At 45.5% G+C, this 23,560-nt stretch overlaps 1 protein-coding gene across 4 annotated transcripts in view; it reads right to left on the bottom strand.

Annotated features, from left to right (window-relative positions):
* The window catches only part of UBE4B (ubiquitination factor E4B), an 89,429-nt gene that overhangs the window by 23,400 nt on the left and 42,469 nt on the right, over positions 1-23,560 (bottom strand). For 3 of the 4 annotated variants that reach the window (XM_005873411.2, XM_014545469.1, XM_014545470.1), the window contains 10 exons: positions 21,940-22,168; positions 13,050-13,191; positions 12,040-12,140; positions 10,949-11,063; positions 6,802-6,885; positions 4,358-4,414; positions 3,644-3,760; positions 3,449-3,547; positions 2,774-2,887; positions 874-1,072 (listed from right to left, as the gene is read on the bottom strand). In XM_005873411.2, the coding sequence (XP_005873473.1) occupies positions 874-1,072; positions 2,774-2,887; positions 3,449-3,547; positions 3,644-3,760; positions 4,358-4,414; positions 6,802-6,885; positions 10,949-11,063; positions 12,040-12,140; positions 13,050-13,191; positions 21,940-22,168 (1,257 nt within the window). Of the gene's footprint in view, positions 1-873; positions 1,073-2,773; positions 2,888-3,448; positions 3,548-3,643; positions 3,761-4,357; positions 4,415-6,801; positions 6,886-10,948; positions 11,064-12,039; positions 12,141-13,049; positions 13,192-21,076; positions 21,494-21,939; positions 22,169-23,560 lie in introns of all 4 variants that reach the window. The other variant, XM_014545471.1, reaches the window with a different exon arrangement.

Here is a 23,560-nt window from a genome sequence, read left to right as displayed (position 1 = left end):
GCAGGCTGATGCTCTATCCACTGAGCAAAACTGGCTAGGGCCAGAGCCCACATCTTAATTCTGAAGTCTGCCTGGCTTATCTGAAATCAGGTCTCCTGAGTGAAACAGAAATTTCATAAAAAATTACACTGCCTCCTTCACTGCTGACAAACATGAGAAACTGCAACCCAACTAACCACCAGGAAGGATGAACACAGACCAGGCTGCGTGGCAGAGCAGAGCGCCCTGGACTCGCGCACAGAACCGAGCAGCAGCGCCACGTGCTGAACGGGCGAGGCGAGCGTGGCACCTTTTGGAAGCTCAGTCTCCTCATATTTAACTAGAAAACAACAGAGTTACTATTAAGATATTAAAGTTCTTTTCCTGATCAGCCCATAAGCCTACACATAGAGAATTTCCTATAGAATATATGGGATAGTCAAAGAGAAGGCACACTGAATCTCTTTGTTTTGGTTAAAATCTCCCATGACTCTGAAACAGCTCTGTACTGGCCAATAAAACCTGGCCCTAAAACAGTGTCATTAATGGTAAATATCAGTAATGCTGCCTGATTGGGCAAGACCACAATCGAGTCCTCAGACACGCTCCCTGCTCTGCCCCCCGCTTCGTGAATCCGGGGTCTGACGTCACTGCTGTAGGGTGAGGAGTCAGTGAAAACTGTCCCTGGAGGACAGGAGCAAGGACCGGAGGGAGCAAGGAGGTGGGGGCAGGAGGCGACGGACAGGGACGCTGTACTGGTGTCAAATCCAAGCTGTGGGGTGACGCTCTGGGTGCCACTGCATCCTGCTGATGACAGATGCATACCTATTGTTTTTTAATTAAAAAAATAGAAGGGCAGCTTTTCAACGACCTGATAATGAACACATCACTCACAGAGTTCCGCCAGCCAGTCCTTCACATCCTCCATCGTGGCGTTCACTCTGGTCTCATCGGTGGGCAGAGTGATCCGACACCTCGGGTGGAATATATACGTGGGGTCTACCGTCTCTAACTTGATCTTTGTACTTAGCTGCTGCAGCACCCAGAGAAAATTCAGCATAAATCCATCTGTAGAAACCAATCTGTCATCTGTCTGTGAAACATGAAAGGAAGTACTTAGAATAATGACTGAATAGAAATGCTGACCAAACATGCATCTTTTTTTTCCTTTTTTTCTTAAGAAAAAAATATATTTTTAAATCCTCACCAGAGGATATGTTTCCATTGATTTTTAGAGAGAGTGGAAGGGAGAGAGAAGGGGGAGAGGGAGAAACATCGATGTGAGAGAGACACACTGATTGGTTGCCTCCCGCACATGCCTCAACCCCGGGCTAGGGATCGAGCCTGCAACCCAGGTACATGCCCTTGACTGGGAATTGAACCTGAGACCCTTCCATCCACAGGCAAATGCTCTAACCACTGGCCAAACCAGCTAGAGCAGCAGTCGCCAACCGGTGGTCAGCGGACCACTGATGGTCCGTGAAGTCCGAAAGGTTGGCGACCACTGAGCTAGAGCACCAAACGGTCAGTGATAGGACACACGTATCACGTCACCACTGTCACTCTTTAGCAGGTACCACTTGTTGAGTGTTCATCATTGTGAAGCATTTCATACGTTCTCTCACCGAATCTTCACTATAGCCCATAGAAGGCAGTTATACTATTATTCCCATTTTCCAGAGAAGAAAACTAAGATTCAGAGAATTAAGTGATTGGCTAAGACCCTCACAATCAGCAAGCAACACACTACACACCGCTGCCTTCCTCTTCATTCCCAAGAGCATGAGAACAACTAGTGTCACGGCCCCGCCTGACAGTCTCTCTAGCCGACAGCATTGGCACGGTCCTCACTAGTAACAGAACAATTGTAACAGCGACAGTGACAACGCGGAGTGCTCACTATGTAGTGCTCACTATTCCACCAACTTTACGGAGAGGAAATACACACGTTCAGTGTTTATCATCCCCATTCAGCAATGAGGAAACGGAGAAACAGAAGTAACTGCCTAAGGTCCCACTGTTAGCAAACGCCGGAACCCCAATGGCGAATCCAGGCAGTCTCGTGCAAGGTCCAAGCTTTGATCTATACTTTTTCCATCTTGAGTAGAAACGTCACATCATTCATTACTAATACAGGGTGGATGGCCTTGTAGCTTTTCTGCTCTGGCAAAACAGTCCACGCCAGTAGCCTCCACATAGGGCTGGTCTCAGGTCTGCTCCGGCTCCCGCCCACTTTAGTCCCTTCTCTGCACGGATTCAGACGGTTCCTCCCTGAGCAAACTGATGGAGCCTCTGACCACCCTCCTAACGCACCACCCACCCTTCACTTCCTGTTCACGGTCCTCCAGCTACAAAGGCCGGCATGTGGGCTTGCTCCAAAGCTAGTCCATTCCAACCTTAGTGCCTTACGCCTGCCTAGAGAGCCCTTTCCCCGGCCTTGCAATGGCTGGTTCTTTCTATCAGTCAGGTCTCTGATCAAATGCCACCTCCTTAGAGGGGCCTTTCCGCCACTCAGACAAAATTCACCCACAGCTTCTTTCTGGAACCTCCACCGTCACTCTCCAGGGCGGTACCTTGCGGTCTTTGCTTCCTAGGAGCTATGGCTGCTGAAACCATGTCTGTGCGTTCACTCATTTACCCTACAGGACACCCGCTGCACAGAAGCAGGAAGTGTCTCCATCTTGTTCAACACGCATCTCCATCTCCTAGGACAGTGTCGGGTCAGCGCTGAATGAACAGAGGAGTTAGAGGAATGAATTAACGAAGCATTAAAAGGAGCCTTTAGGGGTCCTACCTGCATCTGTGCTTTTTTCATATTGGCATTGACGACAGCTGCCATGTAACCAAGGGCAGCCTCCCGGGTTTCACCATTTAACAGAATACTATGCAGAATCTTGAAAAGCTCTTGCTGAAATTTATTTTAAAAACAAAGAAAAAAATTAAAGCTTTACTTTAAAAACTATTCCTTTGGACTTAAGGACAGCTAGCTCCCTCCCCATCTTGTCTCCTCCCCACTTCCTCTGACTGCGAGAAGCTGGCGACAGGAAGAGCAGACGACAAGCCCACACTCAACTGTGTTGACAGCATTAGCATGGAAGGGGATGTGGAGTGGAGAAGGAAGTAGTTACAGTTTTAATAAAATAGCCTTTGCCATTTCCTTTCCAGGAGAGGATCACAATTACCTTAATGACACTATAATTAGCCTATAATTTTGCTGCTTTTTTTGAGAACTGAAGCCATATAAACTACATTTGGGACCAGCGAGTTAAACTAACAGCGCTCACTCACCCCATGTTTTAAATGCCTAAGAGCAAGTTGGAGAAAGCCTGGCCACTAAACTCAGGACCCGTGCCCAGCGATGCCTCCTACCGAGGGCGCGTAGCATTCTTGCTGAAGTTACCGTTCAAGCCATCTGTTACTCGTCTACCGTCTTTTATTCATCCCCCGAGTTCATTTTCTGAACACCTACCCTTCCCAGCTCCAAGTAATGCTGCAATGATTGGCTAACCACGCGAGTATTTTCCAGGGTAATAGCAGGCCCTGAGAAATATTTTTCAACCACTTTAGCCTGGAAAGAAAAGAAACAAATTCAATCGACATATATTATACATTTGGGAAGGAATCTGAACACAAGAGCAAAGGTGCAAATGGCCACTATACTTACATCATCTTCTGCGAAGACTGAGAAGCTAAAAAAAGACCCCAAATAGGAGAGTCTCTGCAGCTCCCGCCCAGACCCAGGGCTGAGGGACTTAGGCAACCACAACGGCAAGGAAGCAACCTGTGCAGAAATGAAAGGGGCAGATGAAGCGGCTGTCTCGGCAAGGGAGGTAAAACAGTCATGGACAGTTCCCAACAGCCGACCTCCGCAGCGGGTCCTGAGCCACCAGCACAATGTGGACATTAACATCCCAAAACACAGGCTCCCACGTGTGCTCGCTTCCCCCTGCTGGTGTTTTCTCATCTCGGATGGAGGAAAGCCTCCAGCTCCTCCATACTTTTATAAGATACACTTCTAAGTTTTTATGGACATACTTCTAAGTTTGATGTTTCAGAAACTCTGCGATGGAGTGCACATGAACTCTTCTTATACTGCAAAAGGATTCAAGTCAATTCTTCCCTAGGACTTGTTATTCTAGATGTGTTATTCTAGATGTATAATACTAACCCAAAATTTTAAAAATCACTAAAGAAGGTCAACAGCTTCATCCTAGGAAATGGTATATGACATCAATTTAAGAATCCAGAGCCACCCACACATGCTACCTATGTCTAGATCTAAATGCCCTACGGCGGACAGCTCCCATGATGCACTGAGGAACACCTTCTGAGTTATATGCTCACTCCAAGTGTGCAAGCCCATCAGGGAGGCACTTACCAAATTGCACACGGGGTGTGTCTTCCCAAACTTGGTTTCGCAGAGCTCACCCAAAGCCTGGAAATCAGATCAGAGAGTCGTTTAAACATATTTCATCAGACCGCAAAGTGAACACCGAAGAATAGCTCTAACTGCTGCTCTAACTGCGCATGTATCCCTCCCAACCCTAACAGCTTCACTGCTTCCCTGACTCAGCAATACATCGCCCTGTAAAACACTTAACATAAAACAGAAATATAAAATGAAGCTAAAAGTCACTCAAACCTTACACCAAGGGACAACCTCTATTGATATTTTAGTTAACAGCTTTCCAGACATATTTTTGTGCATATACACAGAGATAAATGTGTATATATATTTTTGAAATAACTTTTTTTCCATGTCAAAAAGATATGCTTCATGAACTGTAGATGGGTAATCTTGCCAGTGCTAAACAGAACTATAAAGAATTATAATTTAATAAGCTATCAAATCCAGAACATATTTAAAAGTATTCCTTGGTTTCATGATCTCTGGTATTTTTGAGAACTCCAACATTTTCCTTCTGAGTGTCAATCATTCTCATATTAGAGAATCATGAAAAGTGTTTTTTTAGGAACAAGCAGCACTAACACAGCCACTGTAAGCCAATCAAATGCCATGTGAACAGTGGGCTTACTTCTCTCTGCAATGTGGACACGGTGCACCGACATGTCTTTGAGAAGCCCAGGCTCAGTGCACCACCGAGAAGGGAGTATTCTTGCTGCTCAGTTCAGGGTTCCCCAACTTTGCTGCACTTTGGGATCTCCTGAGAAGTGTCAGAAATCCCAATGCCAGGCCACAGCCTCACCACGCACGAGATGAATTCAATTACAGTGCCTGGGAGCCGGGCATCAGGATTTTGTAAAGGTCCCCAGGTGAGTCGAAGGTAGGGCAGAGTTGGGATCCACTGACCTAGAGAATAATCAGTTTCTGGTTTTGGCTCCAGGAGACTTCCTCTGCCTGCCTCTCACCACTGTCCTTTCCCAAAATGCACACTCACTGCTGTACAAGCACCAATAATGGTACAAAATAAACTGATTGTCTATCATAATGAAGGCCTTTGTCTTTTGTTGATATCTGACACTAAAAGCTCCTCACTGAGTCAAACCACCATAGGAAAGTCAGTGATTCCAGGAAGGAATATTTACAGAATATGGTGGTAAGTCATGTGCACCGAAATACTTCACCACTGAGTTCAAACCATCAGCTTATTCCGCTTCCTTTTATCTGCCACACACAGAGCAGAGCATAAGGATGAATGACTTTTGTCAGGAGCCTGAAAAGCATGTGTGTTGAAGAGCCCTGTACAAATCCAGGCAAAAATGACCTTTAAAACAAGAGTTCCGGTTCCCAGCAGGGTCTTTAACCTGCCTGTGAGCTCGGGTTGGGGTTTTTAGGAGGTAAGCGTACCCTTTGTGCACGCCTCTGTGCTAGCATTTATCCCGTGCACTTTGCTGACTGTGTTGCTGGGGTCTGGTTTTTGCAGCAGACTGCGAGCACCCTGCAGAGAGCTGGTCCCTTGTCTAGTGGGCTCCTGCATCCCCAGGGTCTGGCACAGACCGGGTCCTCAGTAACTAACAAGTTAATTGTGAGATATAAACATTAAGTCTGTATAATGATTAAATGGAACAAATGCGGTAAAAAATAGCTATTTAACCAAGACCTCAATTTATGGAAGGCTGTATTTATACACAGAGTTAATGAATTATTTTGATATTTCCCTTCATATTTCTAGAATAAAAAATATTCAGTAGTACTTCAAAGTATTTTTCTCCTAAAATTTCAAAGAAGTAAATTCAGAGAAGAAAGAGCCTGTTATTTTGTTTCTGGTTCCAATATTTTTATCACAGTCAAGGTCCTTGATGAGAATCTAGCTGAAACGTTCGTCCACAATTTCTGCTGAGCTAAGTAGATCCGTGTTTTCCATGTTCAAGTAAAGCTTGAAGTGTACAGCCCCAGGAAATGGAAGGTGAACAAGAAAATTACTCTTAGAACTTCTGTACAAAGTCACTACATAAATGATAAAGCTGTATACTTTTCTTAGAATAGCCTAACCTTTTATTTGCATTTGTAATTTTTTTAAAGCTAAATTTCATCCCAAATAGTATGGCATGCTCACTGCTGGGAGAATCAGAAGGATACCACCAATAATGATCGTTCTCATAAGCTATCCAATGAGCGGGGGGCACTTTAATGACTGATCACTGACTGCCTAGGCCTCGATGGGTGGGATGGGTACTGGGCTGCTAACTGTCTTCGCTGACCCATCCCACTGCACGCCACACACTCTGCATGGCCACACAATGATTTCATGTTTTAAATTTGAAAACAAGGTTGATCGTGGACCTGAAAGAAAAGTGTATGTTAACATAACCTGGGAGAAAACAGCTAGTGAATGGGTTATAAGAAAGAAGCAGCTTTACCATGAGGGGGTATTTAAAGTAGTCACTCTCAAGGGAGCACTCTTTGGCAGCAAGCGCCAGGCCTTGCAAAATGGGGATAAAGATCTGTAAGAAAACAAAACAAAACAAAATGAGAAATATAAGTTTAAGGAAATTTAAGAACGGGAGGCATCGTAAATAAAGTGCGGATCTGAATGCACAGGCGTCTCCCGCATCCCCAAGGAAAAGCTGTTTGCATATAAGGGAGTCCAGACCCAGCCAGGGTGCTGCTGTCCTTCACGCCCAGCCACAAAGTAATGCAGCCGAACTGTCCAGAAGCAACAGCACACGGAGAACCCTAACACCCTGGCAGGACTCCCCGGGGTTCCACAGAAACTCAGGAATCCGGAGCCTGATATAGACCCTCCAGGGGTCCCTGCTTTAATCAGCTCAATTCTACACAACTCAGAACACATGTTTCTGATCATCAAGCACCCATAATCTGTAAAGAAACTGGACTACATGTTCTAATACCATCTCACCTCCATCAATGGTGTTAAGAAATGCTTTTCACCTCCCACCTCCATCTAATTCCTTCCATCTTTCCCTGTATTTTGAAGAGAACAAGAAAAACAGACCAATAATGGATATTATTATTACACTAGAGGCCCGGTGCATAAAATTCATGCACGGGTAGGGTCCCTAGGCCTGACAGGCGATCAAGGCCTATTGGGGCCTTTCGGCTGCCGGCCGGAGCCTTCCTACATTCCGTGCTGCCCCCTGGTGGTCAGTGCACGTCATAGCGAGCGTTGAACTCCGGTCGGTCAAACTCCCGAAGGAACAATTAGCATATTAGCCTTTTATTACATAGGATTAACCTTAAATACGTAGAACAAAGAGATAGCTGATAAACGTTAAAATTGAAAAAGACAACTTTATCAGAATGTCTTCCCTCCACATACACAATAGCCTGCTGTCAGAGCTGCAGGGCACTCCCATGTCCTTTTACAAGTTTACCACTAATGCCAGGGCACACAAACGCTGCCAGATGAGCACAGCACACATGACTTTGAATGTCACAATGCACTCATTCATCAATACATCTGGGGATTTGGTAGGGATTCGAGACTTCTAATGCCATTAAGGTAGAAAAGTCGTAACCAACGGCTAACAATCTGAATGCCAACATGTTGGAAAAGGGAGTTCTATGAAGCCACTGGGAAACCTGAGAAATTCCCTTTCCTACTAACCTCCTTCCATTGTACTGAGCACCTTCATGGTTTAGGAAGCACAGTGTTACAGAAAGGTGCCCTGGACTACCCGGGCCTTACGGCATCCGGAGGTATCAACACAGCTCTGGAAGCAATCATTCTAGTTTTGCAAATGAGCAATCGGGGTGGAAGTAATGTGCTTGCGTAAGAGCTAAAAATGGAGAGGAAGTGCTTAGATGGGGAACGCCAAAACTGCAAGCAAGAAAACAAACAAACAGAAGTTCCAGAATCACCAAAAATAAATTTCTTAACTGGTCATCTAAAGTAATCTCTGAGCACCGTTTTCAGGAATGCTATCAAGTAAAGCATCATTACTCTCTCTAATAGAGCTTTCCTCTTTTGTAAGTAGAGTTTGTGTTATAACAACCAAGACAATATTGCTAAGCTTATTTTTCAAATAGGCAAGTGTTATACTATCTGTGTGACTTACATATTCATATAAATAGCTCCCAGCAATGATAAAAAATGCTACAGGTGTTCATCTCCAAGCTTAAATTCTAGCAACAATTTATTTCTGATATCTTTATTTATCTGTGAATATCACAAATATTTACATTTCAGTCAAAAGATTTAATAATTTAAAGAAGACAGGAAGGTAACTTGTTTTTCAGTTCAGCAACTCTGTTTTACTCATCCTTTCTAGAAAAGACATGTGGTGATACCTAAGGAGAGACAAGCCTTGTTTAAGACTAAGTGGCAGATAAGGCATCAGAATCCTGTGATTAAAATTAAGCGGGCTGGCCCTGACTGGTTTGGCTCAGTGGATAGAGCATCAGCCTGCGGACTGAAAGGTCCCAGGTTCGATTCCGGTCAAGGGCATGTACCTTGGTTGCGGGCACATCCCCAGTGGGAAGTGTGCAGGAGACAGCTGATCGATGTTTCTCTCTCATTGATGTTTCTAACTCTCTATCCCTCTCCCTTCCTCTCTGTAAAAAATCAATAAAAATATATTTTTTAAAAAAAGCAGGCCTGCGGTGGTTGACACATTGTGAATATACTAGATGCCACTGGACTGTACACTTCAAAATGGGTACCCTTGCTATGTGAATTTCACCTCAATTGTATAAAAACAAAGAGGTCATTTCATAGCCTCTGTGCAATAAAACAGGCACAACATACTCCTTTCAGCTGATCATTGGGATGATTATTTAGTTGAAGCTACTCTGGGTCCCTCAAATGATGTCTTTTTTAATGCAAGTATTCCAGTTAAAGCAGTTACACATATAACACAATGTATCACCTTTCAAGACAGTTACTTATTTTCATCAGCGTTCACTCATCTCTCTAGAGAAGAAAAGCTCACTCTGATGCCTTAACTATTCCCCTATGTCAACGAGACCATCAGGTAAGAGAAGCAGCACATGGATCCAGACAGAGTATGCAACGCTAACTGGGAGTTTCACTCCTGAATTTTAAAGACACAATTTCTGAGAATTCAAAGACATTAAAATGAATAGCTATAGCCTGGCTGGTGTGGCTCAGTGGTTGGGCATCAACCTATAAACCAGGAGGTCACAGTTCGATTCCCTGTCAGGATACATGCCCGGTTTGCGGGCTCTGTCCCCAGTGTGGGGCAGGCAGGAGGCAGCCAACCAATGATAATCTCTTATAATTATAATTGATGTTTCTCTCTCTCCCTCTCCCTTCCTCTCTGAAATCATTAAAAAGATATAGCTATAAGTAATCCTCCTATATAATAAAAGGCCAATATGCAAATTATCTCCTCTACTGGAAGTTTGACCAGGGGGTGGGGCTGCCCGCCACCCCCACCCCCCTACACCCTGATCAGGGCAGCCATCCGGACCCACCCATGCACAAATTCGTGCACCGGGTCTCTAGTATTAAGTATAAAAACAGTTTAATAGGAATCATATCAAGCATAGCTTGCCTCTGTTATTCTTCCTAGTCACACAAAAAAGAAATAATCATACAACAAACTGAGAGAAAATGTCATAAAAATCCTTTCATGAAGGGAAGGAAGTAGCTTGTGTGAAAGTGGCTGTGGCAAAGTGCGTACTTTTTTTTTAATTTTTAAAAAATTGATTTCAGAGAGGAAGGGAGAGGGAGAGATAGAAACACTAATGATGAGAATCATTGATTGGCTGCCTCCTGCTGCCCCCCACTGGGGATCCAGCTGGCAACCCAGGCACGTGCCCTTTGACTGGAATCGAACCTGGGACCCTTCCGTCTGCAGGCTGATGCTCTATCCACTGAGCCAAACCGGTTAGGACCAAAGAGTGTACTTTGTAAGACAAGCCATAAAGCAGCAACCAAAAGGCAATGCTAAAAAAACCCTGCAAGCCTGAGCTTATTAGTTATTATTATTATTAAGCTTTATTATTAAATGTTGCATATCTGCATTTTCACTTGACTTTACACAATGAGGTATCAAAAATGAATGAATAGTTAATGAATGAAGTAATCAGTAAGATATGAGACATCACCCCCAGATTACTGGTAGGAAGAGAAAGATTTTATGTGGTGTGCAAACTGCCACTGCCCTAATTTGGTCATTAATTTATTAATCGCCTTTTTGTAAACACGGAGAGCTAATTTTCAACACTACTCATCAAATGCACAGTGAGCCTGATGCTATCTCTTGGTATTCCTGTGTTAAAAGCTCCTTAAACAGGGGCACACCCTTATATTTCTTCTTATTTCCCAAAGCACTTAGCACGAATCCTATTTAGAATATTCCTGCCTCATTGATTAGTTGAAATGGCACCTGATTTGAACAATGCAGCTGTCAATCTGATTTCCCTAAGAAAGGGATCTCAGGTCGGTCTCCTTTCTGAGCAGATAACACGTGCATAATAAAATTCAGGAACAGAGTTTCAATATATGGTGCATTTAAAAACCAGCCTCGTCACAGAAACTCCTAAGCTAAAAGTTTTGGTAGCAAATTCCCGAAACCTTACCTGCTTGAACACTTCTTCATCCTGGTGAGTGGTTCTCACTAGCTCTTGAATGAAGCCGTAGGGCAGGTTCCTACACAGCATGTACGGCACCAGGAAGGATGGCTGCTGCATGGACCTGCGGACCAGGAGAGTCAGTAACTGCGATGAGTCAACCAATTACCACATAATACAGAACACATGGAAGGCCATGTCAGCAGCAACTGCCAGCCAAATGTCAAACTTGAAATCTCCCAAATATTCTACAGGACATAGGTAGTTTAGGTAAAAGATCACTCTTCTTATCTATTATAATAAAGGCATAATATGCAAATCAACCAAATGACCGAACAGCAGAACGACCTTCCAGACAACCACGCTATGACACGCACTGACGCCAGGCCAGCCAACGCAGGTATGATGTGATTGGGAGGGGGGAGGGGGAGGCCCGCCATCGCCCCACGATCGCCCTGCAGAGGGAGGCCCAGGCCAGCCAAGTGATTGCACTGCACGCCTGTCGTCCACAGAGGGAGGCGACCCACGGTGGGGTGGGAGGAGCAGTGCCACACAGATGGCAAGCAGTGGCAGCGGCGGAGGCAGGGCCAGCTGCCGGCAGCCAGGGGAAGGAAAGCCCCGATAGGCCCTGATTGCCGGCCAGGCCTAGGGACCCTACCCAAGAGGTCCTGGATTGCAAGAGAGCGCAGGCTGGGCTGAGGGACACACACACACACCCGTGCACGAATTTTATGCACCCGGCCTCTAGTCATAAATAAATTCCTTTCTGTCTAAAAACTGAGAGATTAGCCCTGGCCAGTGTGGCTCAGCGATTGAACATAGACCTATGAATCAGGAGGTCACGGTTCGATTCCTGGTCAGGGCATATGCCCGGGTTGCAGGCTCGATCCCCCACGGAGGGGCCTGCAGGAGGTAGCCAATCAATAATTCTCTCTCATCATTGATGTTTCTATCTCTCTCTCCCTTCCTCTCTGAAATCAACAAAAAATATATTTTTAAAAATTCACCTCTTTCACTTATTGGTTTATGCTTTATCCAATTAAAGATGAGCAGTGGCTAGACTTCCCCTGCTAACATCAAGCAATCTCAGTTTCTCCTACCTGGGCTGGGTGAGGGAGCCTTGCAGTACTAACGCAGTGTGGGATATGCACTGTGAGCGGATGTTGCTCAGAAGCTGGCTGACCGCTGGCTGGCTGCACATCTGAAAAGAAAAGACAAACAAAATAACTCCAGACTGTTGAAAACTGACAATATTCAGAAGAGACGGAACTCCAGAAAATGGCATGCTTTGCTCTTCCTTAATTAACATTGAACAAGCCAGAGTAACTGTATCACCCCCGGTCACTGCTTCTGCTGAAATCTACAGTTGGAGAAGAAAGAAGTGGAGGCTGGAGGCGACCACTCAGGAATCTCAGACATGTGCCCACTCGCTCTGCTTTGCTAAGGTTAAGAGCAACAAACCCCAGAGGCCCTGCAGACATATGAAACTAACAGGTGGACAACCAGATTAGTTTCTAATGGAAAACTAGAACTAGAAAATGAAGTAGGAATAAAATGAAATAATAATGAATTCAGCACAAAATAAGAGAAAAAATATAGCTTCCTAAGTTTAAATGCAGTTTTGCAACTTATTATGTAAGTGATTCTGGACAATTACTTAATCTCTCCAAGGTTCATTTGCTTATTCATACAACATTAAAAATAGTATGCATCTTACACTGGATTACACCAGGCTAACTGAACTGGGAATCTGAACTAATGCAGGCCCAGCACAGCACCTGCCAGTCTACGGGCTACATAAATGTTGTTTATTATGATTATGATTATGAGAGACTATTAGAAATTACTAGGGCCATGTAAGCTGTTGGTAGCAATGGCCCTTGGCCCTGTCACTTCTTCCCTCTGCTGGGATGTGAGTTCTATGAGGGCAGGGATCTTCGTCTGTTTTGTTCATATCCCGAGCTCCTGGAATAGTGCCTGGCACGTAGTACATGCTCAATAACACTTCATGAATAAATAAATGAATGCTAAGTAGGGGGTGGAAACTATTATTTATCAAACAAATGACCAGGCTCTGTGGGCTCTTTTAGATGAATCTATTTCTTATTACCTTTGGTGCTTTTTTTTCCTCTATTCCAACTCGGTCAAAACACTCGATGAGGTAGTTCAGCATATCTGTCTCCTTGCAGGTCTCAATGGCGAAATGGTCACTGTAGGAATCCCAAGAACTTGCCCCACCACAGGCTCCAAAACTTTGGAGAAGAGAAGAGAAAGTGATGGTTCACACCTCTCCTCAGCACATTGTTTTAGACAGTTTGCACTTCTGCAGCAGAAAGCCTGTTGGGACCCCTGCCCCGGGCCAGAACGCAGGCCCCATGCAGCCAAGGCTGGAGCTGACTGCTCATCCCCCTGCTCCAAGGCCACCCATAGTCATTTCTAATAAACATTTTATTTTGACTTAAGAAGTCTGACCAGAAACCCAACATCTTATCTTGTTGGGAAGGGCAACTTGCAAAACCAAGAGGCCTAAGCATGGCGAGGCACCTGAAGGGAGGCCACACGTACCTAAGCCAAGCGGGCAGCATCGCTCGGGCAGACACGGGGGTTAGAGCACACTAAGCTATCGCTGACAGGATAGCAAAACACCCCTCCTCCTCCTAACTCCTAGCGTGGATCTCAAAGCCTTCAGCTAGCATTTGGCAACAGGGCCAGAGCTTAGGAAAACTGTCCAGTTAGGAGACATGAAAATGTTGGTTATCAACACAAATTTTCCAAAGCTCTCAGTGAAAAAGGCAAAGCAGCACAGTAAGAACAAAATCAAACCCTTGCTCGGGGAGAGTCCCAACCTGGGGTCTCTTCCCAGCCTACAGCTTACCTGTCACCTGAACCCAAACCTCATCTTATGTGCAGCGAGGGTTAAACAAAATCACGTGAAGTGCTTTGTAGACGAAAGCAGGAGACTGTGTGAGGCATTGTTATCATCAGTATCACTGTTCTCTAGGCCAAAGCCAAACATCACCACAGGGTTAGGTGTGAGGGAACTCCAGTTTAGAGCATTAGGTCATATGCCCAATCTGATGTTAACTCACCGATTGATTTGATTTGCACAGAGGAGACAGATTAATCATGGCATAGGAAGAGGCCGGGAATTTTGAAATGAAGATGAAATGAGAAAACATAAGCTTACCCAAAAAGTTACATGTGAAAGATGATAAAGGATGGGAAGAATATCAGGAACCTGAGAGACCCATTCCTACTTCAACGTGGGCCAACAAAGGCTAGAAATTAAAAAGCAAAAGGAACTGACACATTAACAACATGTTACGTACACAGACGGGTAGATACACAAAACTAATTTTGGAACATAGACATAATCAACCTTAGCTTTTAGAAAAATATAACTGACCTTCAAATGCCATTAAAGTATTTCAATCAAAAATATGAAAACAAGCCAGTTTTATATCCAAAGCTTCCAGTAAATTTGAATTCCTACAACATAGGCCTTACTATAGGTGTGATAGAGAAGGGAGGGAGGAGTCAAGGCGGAGAGGCAGGCAAAGGCACCAGGCAGCCAAGGCCCTCCTGACAGGTAACTAGCACCCACAGAGCACCTGGACAAAGCCAGGACAAAGATGGGCAAGCCAGCATGGGAACCCTAAAAAAAACAACACACAATTAACTTTTGTGTCTTCTTATCTATTCATTTTGGGGCACTCTTCATGAATTAAGGGCAGGATCTGATATCTGTTCACTGGCCTGACAACAGAAGGATGGGTACTGTAACAAAGCACAGGAAAAAACCCGTAAGAACAAAACAGAAAAACCCACCCACAAATATAAGAAGTGTGCTGAGTCCCCGAAAGCAGCAAGGGGAAAAGAGATGTTTGTGTTCACCTTAGCTTCCCCCCACCTGCTATCCCTGCCTCCTCCTCTGACGTCAGTCACTCAGGGGCTACGGTAGGGCAACAGGTCCCCAAGATGAACTGTGCGAATACAGGCTGTGCCTACGCACCGTTAAGGTTACCTTTCCTTTGAGCAGCTCTTGCAAATGACAATGCAAACAGAGACTCCTCATGTTTAAAAAGGAAATTTAAAACCATACATTGCCTTGGCCCTAAGCCTGTATTTCTCAATTTTTACATTTCTGGAGCGGAAAGCACCTTATATTTCTTGGATGTTGGTGGGTCCTTGCCAGCAGCAAGGAGTCCGTCGAGGCAGTGCCCGCACTGCGTGGGCCCGCCTGTGAGACACTGAGACACCGGCCTGCTCAGATGGTGGCAGCGCATGCACGGACACTAGACTCCACTCTCAGCCAGCACACCTATCCCACTGTGACTAAATCTGAACACCTCGAAGCCAACTGAAATATCTTCACAAATGTTGCACTAAGGCATGAGGAGTGACAATGCAGGTAGAGACCGCCTGTCAGGTGCCAGGCAATGCAAGGGAAGATAGTAGAGTTTTCAAAGCTAGGAGGTTGGTGTCTGTTGGTGACCATCTGTCAGGCACCAAGCAACACCTCCAGTTGATTTCAAGAGAAGAGAAAGAAAAAAGAAGAAAAGAAACAAACCAGAAAAAAAAGGTTTAACCAAATAGGATATGTAGAGTATATTGACCAGTGTTGGTCAATATAGTTCAAAAGCGTAGGTTTAATCCTAAAGGTACTAAAGTAGACCATGATCACAAGTATGAAAACGAGCCAGTCCGGCCAACACTTGCTATGCATATGCGTCAAAGGTCAAAAGTCACTTACAAGGAGATGTAGATTCACAGTCAAAGAATTGGACTCAAATTCTGAATGACAGATAGTAAAGGAGAAAGTGGTGGATAGTTTATATGCATAAATTCATGCTATCGATAAACCCTTTAAATGTTTTAAGTATTTTCGTTTTTTCCTAAAAATGCTGTTATATTTCATGGTGGTTTTATAACTGCTGACATATGAAATATGACATCGGGAATGTGTCATATGTAAGTCCTAAGAGTATCTCTGGGAAAACATATGAGCCATTTTCTGAAACTACATCAGTCCTAGTTAATAATGTAATTACTTCACATGCTGGAATCACATAATACCTGAATCCTTCTGAAAACACAATGAAAATATTCCTGGGGATATTACACATGCCTCAGATCTGTGCAAACTAAATCCTATTTTAAAAACTTGTTTCTTAAAAAGATTCCATTGCAGTTTCTTTTCTTCTCCAGGGGAACAATCTTAAAAAGATTCCATTGCAGTTTCTTTTCTTCTCCAAGGGGAACAATCACCCTCCTATTTTCTTTCCTTTTTTTTGCATGCAGGTCCTGCAATTTTATATCTTTTTTTTTTTTTTTTGCATGCAGGTCCTGCAATTTTCTATTTTCTCAATGCAGCGTAAAATCAGAACGGTGTAGCTTTAAGCGATGCACTAACAAGGGAAGCAGTGTGCCTGCTGCTTCCAGGCCCTGCCGTGGGCCCTGGGGTAACACGCTGAGTCAAACAGCTGCAGACCTGTTCCTAGGCACCTACGTTCCAGGAGAGATGCTCAGTAACGACTAAATACAGCAGAGCTCTGGGGAAAAGAAAAGCAGAGGACGGAGGACAGAGCGGGGCGGGACATGTGCGTGTTTTATACCACGTCTAATACAGCAGGGTCAGGGACAGAGTCTGATAAGATGGCATTTACACACAGACCTGAGGGAGTCGGGCAGCCAGCCAAGTGCAAAGGCCTAAGGCAGGAGGAGATATGCTGAGTGAGTTCAAGAGCAGGATGGAGAGTAGGAGCTGGAGGAGGGAGGCAGGTGGAGGCAGATGAGGTGAGAAAGGAGGCGTGTGTGTGTTGTATGTGCGCATTTGTGCACGTGTGTGTACGTGAGCTGCGCAGGCTTGGAGACCAGGGTGAGAGGCTTTGGGTTTTACTCTGAGTGAGGAGGGAAGTCACTGGAAGGTCTTGGGACTGACAAAGAATCATTTCTTTTAGACTATTTCCATGTCTTATCTCCAAGTAGTGACGGCCAGCACAAATCAGAATAAACGTCACTTTTTCACTACCTTGTCATTTTTCTCTTCCTGTTCAGAGAGGCTCATGACTTTCAAGATTTGACCTGCTTCATTGCAATATCTAAGCAGTGAAAAAACAAAAACCGGAATATTTCTTTCTAGTCACCCACTTCCTAGGAAACAATGAGAAGAACTTTCCTCAGAATAACTCCTATGTTCTTTATCACAAGACAATTCTCTCACCTCACTCATTTCCATTCCTGGGAGAAGTGGTTCCTTATAATTCACACAGCTCTCTCCACACAACATTGCAGAAGGAATGGTCCTACCTTCTTTAAATTAACCCTTAGCATCACCACTATAAGAAATGAAGATATGAACATAGGAACATATGTCCAGACTACTTCCAAAAAGATTTGCATGACATCAACTCCACAGGACACACAGAGGGGGGCAGATATAAGCCCTGCCGATTCCTTCCTCACCTTAATCTTGAATGTAAGAAGTGGGTGTTGAAATCTTCCTTCAAAGGAAATAAAACTCGGAGATGATCAATTAGAGAGGGAAAAGGAAAAACCATTTGCTGAGCGCTTCATTAACAAGGTTTGGCCCTTCCTGGTTCTGGCCCTACCAGCATTCTCAAGTTCCTCTCTATCTGTTTAATCAGTTATGTCTTTTTACCCATCCTTTTATTTTCTTTTTTATATCTATTCGGAACCTCTAAGGTGCCAAAATCTGGATAGATCAGATTCCATTTTGACAGCCAGCAAAGGGCGTGCCTGCTGCCTGGGATGCGATTCTGTAATCACGGAGTCAAATGTTCTTGCGCAGAACAGAGTAGATGCTCTTGGCAGCAAAAGAACCAGTAAGGAACGAGAACAACACAGTCCTATTGGACGAAGATGGACACGCCAGAGGCAGCCCGGGGGCTCTGACCCAGGCTCTGCACGGCCTAGTCACGTGACTCGCCTCCCTCCCAGTGGCCCAGTTCTCACAGTAAGGAGGAGGGCTGCTGGCGGATTACGGTGGCAATGAATGCAGCACTGATGGTGGCTGGCACGTGATGCTCAGTGAGTGTGCTCAGCTATTATTACACAACCCCGGAGTTTTACTTCTCCTGGCAGGTGTAGGATCTAGATCTGAGACAAAGCTGGGATGTTGTAAGTCCAGAAAGACAGGTGTTAGTGACAGCAGCACACCATCTGATACCTTTGTTAGAGAAAGCTGGGATTAAATAGGCCAGGGAGAGAGAATTCTCCCGCAGATAATTCACAGACAGCTAACAAAGCACTTATCATGCATGGAAACTGATTCCTAACGAGGATACCTGCCGCATAACTATGATCATGCAACAGGATTTTCCTACATGAAAAAGGCACCTTTTCGGCTGGGAAGCTTACTCGAGAAAGAGCGGCATAATGTCCAAGCGAATACAAACATCAACCTTCCTGAGTCAGCAGTCAACCGTGCGCCCCCGTTCCTCTCCCTTTATACGCTCAGTCCTCTGCCCACTGTCAGAGGTAATGAAGTGTACCTACTCCTACTGCCGGCTCTATTTATAGCCTGGAGTTATTTTTAAACAGTGTTGGGCACAAATACCAACTCAGCCCAGAGGAAACTTCAATTTAAGAGCAAAATTATAAGACAATGAGTCAGAGTGTTAGAAAGACGGTATTGTTGTATTTTCTTTTTCAAAGTCACCTGGACAACCTAAGTAGCCTTTTTCAGGAGGGAACACTCAGCAATATTAATGAACTGTGTTTAGGCCTCTGCTGCCATTCCAAAGGCCGTCTAAACAAGCAGGGGCTAGCCCAGCTGGTTTGGCTCAGGGGTTGAGGGTCGACTCAAGAACCAAGAGGTCATGGTCAGGGCACATGCCTCGATTATGGGCTTGATCCCCAGTACGGGCCTTGCAGGAGGCAGCTGTTCAATAATGTTCCTCTCATCGATGTTTCTATCTCTCTATCCTTCTCCCTTCCTCTCTCTCTAAATATCAATAAAAACATATCCTATATAATAAAAGCCTAATATGAAAATCAATGGAATGGTGGAACGACCAGTGGAATGACCAGTCGCTATGATGCACACTGACCACCAGGGGGCAGACACTTAACCCAGGAGCTGCCCCCAGCCCACAGGCCTCGGACCAGCCAAGGCGGATGCCAGCAGGGGACCCCCAATCACCCTGCTGGTAACCCCACAGAGAAAGGAGACCAGCAGTGGTGGCAGGGGGCAGGGCCGGCCAGCAAGTGGGGTGGGGGACAGAGCTGGTGAGTGGGCAGCGCCAGGACAACCAAGGCGGGTGCCAGCAGGGGCCCCCAATCGCCCCGCCGGTCGCCCCACAGATCGGCCCTGATGGCCAGCCAGGCCTAGGGACCCTACCTGTGCACGAATTTCGTGCACCAGGCCTCTAGTTTTTTAATAAATAAACAAGCAGAGTCTAGCTTCACTGAGGTCAGGAGGTGATCAGTGAAATCGAGGTTAGACATGAAAGCAGACTCACAATTACAGTGGAAGAATGACCCCGTATGCCCATCAACCGATTGCCCAGACTGAGCCGGGGCAGGACCCGCGCAAGCGCGCACACACACAAACACGCCAGCACCTCTGCCGTTCCTAAAGAGCAGTCATCCATGCAGCTGTGCGCAGGAAAACATGCCTCTCAGAGCACATGTTGCTACATCTGCTCGCTCACAAGAATATCCTTGCAACAGGTAAGTGCAGGGTTCTTCATTTGTAGAGCTTAGGGCGGCTGAAGTTAATGGTGACTGATCTCTACTCTGTTATTCATGTTTTTGACAAAAGATTATATGTAAGTTTTCTCTAAACTTACCGGGCAACAACTATGAAAATTTTCCTATGTGCCCTGTACCCCACGAGAGGGTCCTAGCATTTCAGGACATGCAACTGCTCACATCTTCACTCTCCAGTGGGCTCGCCTGACCCTATGCTGTTGGGATTCAAAGCAGCCCCCTAACCAGGGCTTACGGGAGTTAGTTCCTAAGCACCTATGCACATGCAGGGGTAAGACTCCATTCCTGATACCTGGACCCAAACTGGACACAAGAAAACTCATCACCACCACCAACACCTTCATCATCACCATCATCTTCTTCTTCTTCATCATCATCATCACTACTGTCCCCAGAAAGCGCGAGGAAGAGGAAGGAGAAAGGACTGTCGTACATACTACCACAACAAAAGCAAAAAAGGTGATCAGGGAACAGAGGAAAAACAAGAGGAAGAAAGCTTTTTTTTTTTTTAAATATATTTTATTGATTTTTTACAGAGAGGAAGGGAGAGGGATAGAGAGTTAGAAACATCGATGAGAGAGACACATCGATCAGCTGCCTCCTGCACACCTCCTACTGGGGATATGCCCACAACCAAGGTACATGCCCTTGACCGGAATCGAACCTGGGACCTTTCGGTCTGCAGGCCGACGCTCTATCCACTGAGCCAAACCGGTTAGGGCGAGGGAGAAAGCTTTTGCTGTCCGATTAATTAAAGCTTATGCTGGAAGTTTTCTCTACTGACATGCAGGAAAGTGATTCACCTGAGCCACAGAGATGCACAGGGGCCTGTGAGAGGGGCACTGGGTTAATGGAACTCTGGGGCCACCTCTGTCTAGGAGCTGGAATCAGAGTCAAGGCGTGAACGCTGGTCCCGTCCAGTGACCAGAGCTAAGGGACACCAGGCCCAGCTCTGCCCCCACCACCGCTTGGTCTGACTATATTTCAACTACAAGTGTCAACAGTATGAAAGTCAAAAAGTGGTTCTGTGATCCCCAACTCTCAAATACCAACTGCCTACAGTCTCTGAAATTCTTGTAATGAGGAGTGACATGTGAATTCAATTTTAAAAACTAAGTTACTTTTTCTTCCTTACTTTTATTTTTTTTACAGGACAGAGAAAGGGTGAGGGGAAGGTAGGGAACAAAGGTGCCCACACCAGAGCCACCCATGCTTTCTGTTACCAAAGCCGGGCAGAAGCACGGAGTCAGGGCAAGAGCCTACCAACTGGTTAGACACACGGTTAATAACCCCAACAGAAAACCCATGTAGCTGGAGTCAGTGCCACACAACAGTCCTTCCAAACGTGTTAACCTGTTTCCCTGCACTGCACGCATGCCGCCAGCTCTCCTGCTGAATAAATACCTAGGAGAGGTCCTGAGGGAGGAGGGGCGTCTGCTCAGGGCACTGGGTGAGGCGGGCAGGAAGGCTGGCCCCGTGCTGGCGGCCCTCTGTCGGGAAGAGCTGGCCGGCACGGCTTGAGGGCTACTAGCGAGGGCGGGGAGGCTCGGGGAGCTAGACGGAAGGGAGAGGCCTGGGGACCTCGGGGCAGGAGAGGCTGAAGGGCCCCCGGGGTGGGTGACAGTGTAGGGGCGATACCGCAGCGATGGTGATGGCGGCTGGCTTCCCGCCGCAGTCCCGGGGGCCGGGCCATGAGCACTGAGGGAAATGGAAGGCACGGCCGCGGGGCTGGCCGCCCCGGAGGGGGAGGCAAAGGGCAGGCTCATGGCCGGCACAGAGCTCCAGAAGCCCGCGCTGGGAGCGGGGCTAGTTTCATAGAGGCTGAATTAGGTGAGAAGAGGAGGAAAGAAGAGAAAACGGGAGAAAAACTTGAGATAAAGAATTAAAATAAAAAATATCACGCTTTTAAAGAACAGTATAGTCACACTTCCCATCTCTAAGCATTCAAGTATACGAATCTTTGAGATACCTAAATAAGAATCGCCTAATTGCTGTAAAGGTCTAGAAATTATACTTCTATTTTAAAGCCCTCTCGCCAAAGAATAACGTACCATTTTATTTCTAAATTTTAGTTTACCAAAAGCCAAACCATGGAAAGCCAAAGAGACCAACCTGGAAAGGACAACACCTCCCGCAGTGACCAAATCCAAGCCCCCAAATATGACACCTGCTATAATCTGCACAGGCCCCCGGAAGAACGCTCCCTTCTCCTACATGCTCGTGGCCGTTTTACTACCACTTAACTGTGCAAAAAGAACCGCACTGACCTAGACAAAGAGCTGGCGCCGAAGGAGCCCACACCGCAGAACATGGGACTCGTTCCGGGGACCGAGCCAGTATTTAGCGTGAGATTTCTGTCGGGTGACCGAGCTGCCGCGGCAATTGGCTGTGACGTGGCTGTCAGACTGGCGAACGGGTTTTCATCTCTAGTCTGAGTGGACATCATTAGCACTTCCATTAAAATCTGGCCAATCAAGTCCTTAAAATCAGAGAACACTGTTGGAAAGGCAGAATAAAAGGGAGGTTACATGTGGTTCTTTAAATACAGTCTTTGAAAAAGCCAAAGGGAACCAGAGAGGTGCAGGGTGGTGCCCCGGCCTGGACTGGACCCTGGAACAGGAAAGAGATGCTAGTGGAGAACTGGAGAAATCCAAATCAGGCCTGGAGTGCAGTTAATAGGAATGTCTTAGTTTGGACAGGTCTTCTGTGGCTATGTAAGATGTTAACGTTAGGGGAACTGGGTCAAGTGTATGCAGAAACTCCCTATACTCTAATACTGTTTTAGAAATCTAGAATTATTCCAAAATACAAACCTCATTAAAAAAAATTATTAGAGTGCAGTCAATGAGTTACTGCTGATATGTATTAGCTGTAAAAAAGTTACTCCCAACTAGAGGTTAGTTTATCACACTAGAAATCAACTGGGTTAATATTTCTTCTCCTGTATACGTTTTATACACAGTAAAACTATCAAGTACAAAGTTCAAAGTATTTTATGAAGGGTCTGACTTGTAGTCACCGTCTGGCTTTTTGGAGCAGATTCCCACTGCTTAGCTTCCTTCTCACTCTGCAGCTCCCAACTGCTTTACTGTATGTAGGTCTTTAAATACATTTTAAACATCACTACATAAATAACAGCTCTGATGCAGGCAAGTCTTATCTGATTTGGTTATTAAAAATTATAACTGATAGCCCAGCTGGTGTGGCTCAGCAGTTGAGTGTCAACCCAGGAACCAAGAGGCCATGGGTTCGATTCCCGGTCAGGGCATATGCGCAGGTCGTGGACTCGCTCCCCATGGGACTTGCAGGAAGCAGCCAATCAATGATTCTCATCACTGATATTTCTATCCCTCTCCCTTCCTCTCTGAAATCAATGAAAATAAAATAAAATGCATCTAATGAGGGATTAAGTGCAAGGCACTCTTTGTGGCACTGGGAATGCATCAGTGATCAAACCAGACACAAATCCCTGCCAGCAGCATTGGTGTGATGTGCAAGAGAACACCCTTGCCCACCTCCCCTGCCTCTTCTGTATTCCAAATGGCTGCCATGCTGAGTTTTATTACTTTGTTGTAAGTGTGGTTTAGTGCAGCTTCTTAAAATAGAATACTGGGAACACAGCAAAATATCAGTATGTCCAATCTTGCTAAGCAATTGAATTCAGCAGATTTACTCCACTGTCTACAAAGGACCTAAGAGGCACTTCAGGCAGGTACAGGCTATACGGAGGGCCTCTCTCAGGGTCCCTGCAGACTACCCAGAATGCTCCTGCTTTGTAAGAGGTGCTAATGCTCTAAGCATCTTCTTTTTACAAAGGAAAAAAATGTCAACCCTGAGACAATGGACACTATTAACTTATTTATATAATTTTCTTTTAGAGAATCGTAA

This window comes from Myotis brandtii, unplaced genomic scaffold, assembly GCF_000412655.1.
Source record: "Myotis brandtii unplaced genomic scaffold, ASM41265v1 scaffold410, whole genome shotgun sequence".
Lineage (NCBI taxonomy): Eukaryota > Metazoa > Chordata > Mammalia > Chiroptera > Vespertilionidae > Myotis > Myotis brandtii.
This window is presented reverse-complemented; position numbering and strand designations above follow the sequence as displayed.